Source organism: Falco peregrinus, chromosome 2, assembly GCF_023634155.1.
Source record: "Falco peregrinus isolate bFalPer1 chromosome 2, bFalPer1.pri, whole genome shotgun sequence".
Lineage (NCBI taxonomy): Eukaryota > Metazoa > Chordata > Aves > Falconiformes > Falconidae > Falco > Falco peregrinus.
In genome coordinates, this window is record NC_073722.1 from 100,325,341 (window position 1) to 100,331,448 (window position 6,108).

Genomic DNA, 6,108 nt, shown 5'->3' on the forward strand with positions numbered 1-6,108 from the left:
GCCCACTCCTGGACCCCTCTGCCTGCAGGCCTACTGCTCACCCAGCCTGGGAGGATGCAAGGCACATGCTGTTTCTCCTGCTCAGGAAGGATGCCCAGAGCCAAGGAGCACTGTCAGCATCCCACCCTGACCAAGGGCTGTTGGTTTGCAATCCTCAGTCCTGGCACAAGAAGACCCCATGCTGCCACCAAGGCTGCACAGAGCCAGGTCTGCAGACAGTGCAGCTGCACCCTGCTCCCTTCCCCAGCCGAGGACTGGATGTCCTCACTGGGCCAGTGCAGCCACTGGCCTTGGACTCGCTGCTGCAGGACCCCCTTGTGGGCTTGCACCAGTTCCCATGCCCTGCAAGAGTGGCTCAACCCAGGCTAACCCACCAGGTGGTGGCCCAGCCATCACACCAGGGAGGGGGGTGGCACAGCAATAGCACGGATGGTCTGTGGGATGGTTTATTGGCTCACCAGTGGCGGCTGTCACCCTGCCGTCTGCTCTTGCCTCTGCAAGCAGCATTGGAGCACCTAGCTCCTCCCAGTACAGAGCAGTGCGGAATGGACCCCACCAAGGACTCCCTGGAAAGACAACACAGTGCAGCCAGTTGTACTCAAGGGCTTTAATGGAGGCTCAATACAAGATGACCCTGCTGGGATGTAAAGGCCCCCTGGGGGCAGCTCTCCCACCTCCAGGACTCAGCACATCTACCCTCAGCACCTGTGGCTTTCTGCTGAGGGTTTCATCCTGTCCACACAGGTAGGATACCGCTGCCCAGCGCCAGGAATCAGCTAAACCTTGGGGCATGGTGAGGGTGCACAGAGAACACTGCTTCCCCCGACCAGCCAGGGATGCTGGGCTGCAGGGGAGGGAGGACAAAAACAGGCACACGGGACCCCTAGGATGTCTGCAATGCCCAGGAAACCCCTGCTCAAGGCTGGAGCTGCTCAGGGCATCCTTGGGGCAGAGGCTACATAGCACCAAGCAACTGCAGGGGCACCTTCACCAGTCCATAGCACTGTGCCCTGGTGCTGTAATGCCCTTGTCTCCATGTGCTGAGGACTGGCTGCGGGACCCTCTCCTGGGCACAGCACCCCTTGCTAGAGGTCTGGGTGTTCTCCCATGTCACGTTCGGGTGAAGTCTTGCTGTCAACAGCAGAAGGTTGGGGGGGTGGCAGTGTGGGCAGAGGCCTGGCAGGGGCAAACTGGAACTCCTCAGGCACAGGGGCATCAGGTGTCTCCTTGCGGTAGAAGCCCAGCTCCTGCACCAGCTGGTTGATCTCCTCCCGGGTCATGTCGCTCAGGGGGATTCTCTGCACACAGACAGGGATTGCAGCCTGGTGCCTGTGGGCCACAAGCCACCCAGACCCTGCTGTGGCAGTGTGTGCCATGTTGCCCATTCACCTCCAGTTCCTTGTATCGGTGACTGAGGAGCACAAGCTCGGGGTCAGCACCAGGCAAGTGCTTCATCTCCAGGTTATGGCTGGGTGGTGCATTAAGGAGCAGACAGTACCGGGCAGGCCTATGCAGTCCCCCATCTCATTCTGTCCTCTGTCACATCCCATTCCCTCCCATCCCATCTCATCCTCCATCACATCCCAACCACCCTGTCCTCCATGCCTCATCCAATCCCCTTTCATCCCTCATCCTGTTTCACCCTGCCCTTCACTGCATCCCGTCCCGTCCTCCGCCCCATCCCGCCCAGTCCCGTCCTATTGCATCCTCTGTCCCCATCCTCGCCTGCCCCACCCTGTCCCCCATCCCATCCCACACTGTCCCCCAGCCCGTCCCGTCCTATCTCGTGTCCCATCCCGTCCTGCCCTGTCCCCAGCCCGTCCCACACTGTCCCCCAGCCCGTCCCGTCCTACCTCGTGTCCCGTCCCATCCTGCCACCCTGTCCTCCAACCCGTCCCGCCGTCCCCCAGCCCGTCCCGTCCTATCCCGTGTCCCGTCCTGCCCTGTCCCCCAGCCCGTCCCGCCCTATCTCGTGTCCCGACCCGTCCTGCCCTGTCCCCCAGCCCGTCCCGCCCTGCCCCCCACCCTGTCCCGTCCTATCCCGCCCACCCCGGGATGCGCACCGAGGGGGCTGCCGCGGGCTGCTGGCGGGTACTAGAGGGGGATGTCCTGGGTGACGAAGGCCTTCACCTGCGGGCACAGCGGGCGGCGCGGCCCGTCCCGGCTCAGCGGCGGGGCGGCCCCCGCCGCCGCCGCCCCCGTCCCGGCCCCCAGCACCTACCTCTCGCAGGCGGTTCAGCCGTCACCCGCCGCAGGTCTGCGGGAGGAGACACCCCGTCAGTCCGGCGCCGTCGCGCCGCGCGCGCAGCCCCCGCCGCCCGCCCCGTGCTCACCTCCACCTTGCCCCGCGCCAGGTCCCGCAGCTCGGCCCCGCGGAGCCGGGGGGGTCCCGGGCCGCCCCCCGCCGCCAGCGCCGCCGCCAGCAGCGCGAGCGCCAGAGCCCGCAGCATCGCGCCGCCACGTCACGGGCCTCGCGCGCGGGGACCCCCGCCCCCGCGGGCGCGCGCACGGCGGGCGGCCGCAGTCGAGCGCGAGCACGCTGCGCACCCACGAGATGTGCGCACCCGCGCAGGCGCAGCGCGACGGCACGCCCAGGCACACGCGCCGCGTACACGCGCGCCCCCTGCGGCACGCGTGCACCGCGTCTCACGCGCCATGGGCATGCACCGGCCGCACAGGTACCGTGAGCGCATCACAAACTCCCCGTGCGCACACACGCCCTGCGCGCACCATGGCACGCACACTGACACTGCACACACGTGCCACGAGTGCACATAGCGCACACACATGCTGCACACACGCGTGCCGTGAATGCCGCAAACCCACCCGCACCACAGACATGCGCATGCACACTGCAAACACACACTCATGGGCACACGTGCGCACTGCACTGCAAACATGCGCATCGCAGACTGTGAATGCACACACAGGCTGCAGGCCCCTCCGCGAACTGCAAACACGCCCCCCCACCCCTGCAGAGAATGCAAACATGAGCATAGGCAGACACTGCAAACACGGTGACATTCAGGACAGTGCATGCATGTACAGCTGTCTGTTGTGCATGCACACAATGGCACGCAGCTGCACACACACATAGCTGTGCACACTCATGCACTCTTCTGCATGTACAACTGCATGCACAGAGCTCTATGTACACACAGCTATAGACAGTGCAACTGCATGTACACAGCTATCCCCACACAACTGCTCACAGCATGCCTGCGCCCAGGTACATCAGCATACACAGCAGCACACAGAAACACACATACACCAGCACATGCAGTCACATGCAACAGTGTGCGCGCACACACAAAGCTCTACACATCTGCCCAGCATGCACACGCACATGCTGCGCACCCTGACAGCATGCACATGCAACTGAATGCGCACACGGCTATGTGTGCACAAAATTGTGTGCACCCCTGCACACACACCCCCCATACATGCAAAATACCTGCACACTTGCACATGCCACTGGTTAGAGAACCACAGGATGTCAACCTGGCTGAGGCTGGGGTAGCTCTGGGGCCCAGCTGGTCCATGCTGTGGCTGGTTGCCCAGGTCTGTGTCCAGTCAGGTGCTGAGTATCCCCAAGGTATGAGACTCCACAACCTCCCTGGGCAACCTGTGCCAGGGCTTTGTCACCTTCACAGGGAAAAAGTGTTTCCTGATGTGCAGAGGGAACCTCCTGTGTTCGAGTCTGTACCTATGGCCTCTGGTTCTGCCACTGGGCACCAATGACAAGAGCCAGGGTCTGTCCTCTCTGCACCCTCCCTGCAGGTGTTTATGTAGATTTATGAGGTCCCCACCCTGAGCTTCCTCTGCTCCAGGCTGGAGAGTCCCAGTTCTCCTACTTTCCTCATGGGAAAGATGCTCCAGTCCATCACCTTTGTGGCCTTTTATTGGACTCCCTCCAGTATGCCCATGCCTCTTGGACTTGCTCTTGGGAGCCCAGCACTGGACACAGGACTCCAGGGGTAGCCTCACTGGTGCCTCCTTGACCTACCTTGACCTGCTGACAACACTGCTGTCACAGCCAAGGACATCATTCACCTTCTGTGACCCATGAACACACTGAATGGTGTCCACCAGGATCCCCAGGGCCTTTTCTGCAGAGCTGCTTTCCAGCCAGGCAGCCCCCAGCACATCCTGGTGCCAGGGTTTGTTCCTCCCCAGGGGAAGGACTTTGCACTTTGCCTGGTTGAACTTCATAAGGTTCCTGCCAGTCCATTTCTCCAGCCTGTCTGGGTCCCTCTGGATGGATGCACAACCTCCTGGTATATCAACTGCTCCTCCCAGTTGGGTGTCATCTGCAAACTTGCTGAGGGTGCACTCTGTCCCATCATCCACGTCAGTAATGGCGATGTTAAACAGGACTGGACCCAGTACTGACCCCTGGTGTACACCACTAGTTACTGGCCTCCGACTAGACCTTACGACACTACACCACCACCCTCTGGATCCAGCCATTCAGGCAGTTTTCAGATCACCTCAACATTTGCTCATCCAGCCCATACATCAGCAACTTCTCTAGGTGGATCTGATGGGAAGCGGTGTCAAAGGCCTTCCTGAAGTCCAGGTAGACAACGGCCACTGCTCTCCATCTGCCAGGCCACTCGCTTCATCACAGAAGGTGGCCAGGTTGGCCAAGCAGGACTTCCCCTCAGTGAAACTGTGCTGACTCCTCACGATCAGTTTCATGTTGTCCGTGTGCCTGACAATGGTTCCCAGGGCTAGCTGCTCCATCCCCTCCCCAGGCAGGGAGTGAGGGTGACCCGCCTCTAGTTCCCCAGCTGCTCCCTTGAGCCCTTCCTGAAGAGAGGAGTGACATTTGCTCTCCTCCAGTCCTCTCCCAGTTGCCACGATTAATGACAGGTTATTGAGAATAATACAAGAACACGCCTCCTGGTCTGAAGCTACCCGCCTCTGGGGCAAGATAACCTGGCTCAAGAGGGTGGAGACTGGCGGAAGTCCATGGACCAGAGGAAGAGCAAGGTGTGTTGCTTGGCATAAAAAGATGCCTTCTTAGAAACTGAACTTTGGAGATCTTCCCCACCAAGGATCACAACGATTGGAAGGACCGGCGGGATGCTGCCTGGACCTGGGACCATAGGGATGCCTTGGACCTGTGGTGGTAGCTATAATCCTCTTTTCTTTTTACTTTACCTTTTATTCACTTTCTGTCTTTCTACCTATCGCACGCCGCTTTACAGGCAAACAATAAAATTGTGCTGTTTAATTGAAGCATAACCCCTTGGCGTGGTCGCCTTGATTTTTGCGCTTTGAGATCATAGTTAATGAACCATCACGAGTCCACTGAGTGGACAGTGACACCATCCCATCAGGGCCCAGGGTCCTGGTGCTTTTCTGCCAAGATCCACTTGCCATCGTGCTCCGTCCTTCCCTGGGCTTGGCAGCTCCTCAGGGCCAGTCCTGCTGGCAGAGGCTGAGGTGTAGGAGGGGTCTGGGACCCTCGTCCTTGCCATGCCCTGTGTCATCAGGTCCCCCCTCTCCTTCAGGCACACACAGGTGTGTATGCACCCAAAGCACACCCCTGCACACTGTCACACCTGCCTGCACAAACAGCTGCACCTGAGCAGCCAGCACCGCTGCACACAGGTGCAGCACTGTGCACAGGTACACCTGCAGCTGCACAGGCAGCACCTGATGCAGCTGCCCCGAGTGTGCATGTGCACTGACAACTACAAACACACCCACAACAGTGCACATATGCACGATGACACAACAGTCACACTGGAGTGGACACAGTCGCGCACACAAAAACAAACATATGCACACACACAGGAGAGCAGGTGTGCACGCAGAAGTGAAGATGCACACATGAAAGGCCAGGTGTGCACGTGGCAAGGGTAGGTATGCACATGCACGGCTAGACGTGCACGCAAAAGGGCAGATACGCACTTGCAAGGGCCGTCGTGCACGCGCAGGGGCGCCCCTCCCCTCCCCTCCCCTCCCCTCCCCCCCCCCCAGCGCCCGGTGTCGCCGCACGCTCCATCCCAGCGCCGGCGCGGGGAGGGGGGGGGGGGGCGAGGAGGAGGCGGGGCACAGGCCGTCACGTGCGCAGGGCGGGGCGGCGGCAGGTGCGCG

The 6,108-nt window shown here is 60.9% G+C and overlaps 1 protein-coding gene across 1 annotated transcript; it reads right to left on the reverse strand.

The window, feature by feature from the left end:
- Nucleotides 1-592: 592 nt before the first annotated feature.
- Nucleotides 593-2,537, reverse strand: SELENOM (selenoprotein M). Its single transcript, XM_055796472.1, has 5 exons — nt 2,334-2,537; nt 2,222-2,257; nt 2,096-2,130; nt 1,390-1,468; nt 593-1,298 (listed from the first exon to the last, which is right to left on the reverse strand). Exons 1-5 carry the CDS (start codon nt 2,448-2,450, stop codon nt 1,086-1,088), a joined length of 480 nt encoding a protein of 159 aa, XP_055652447.1. The 5' UTR covers nt 2,451-2,537; the 3' UTR covers nt 593-1,085.
- Nucleotides 2,538-6,108: the final 3,571 nt, after the last annotated feature.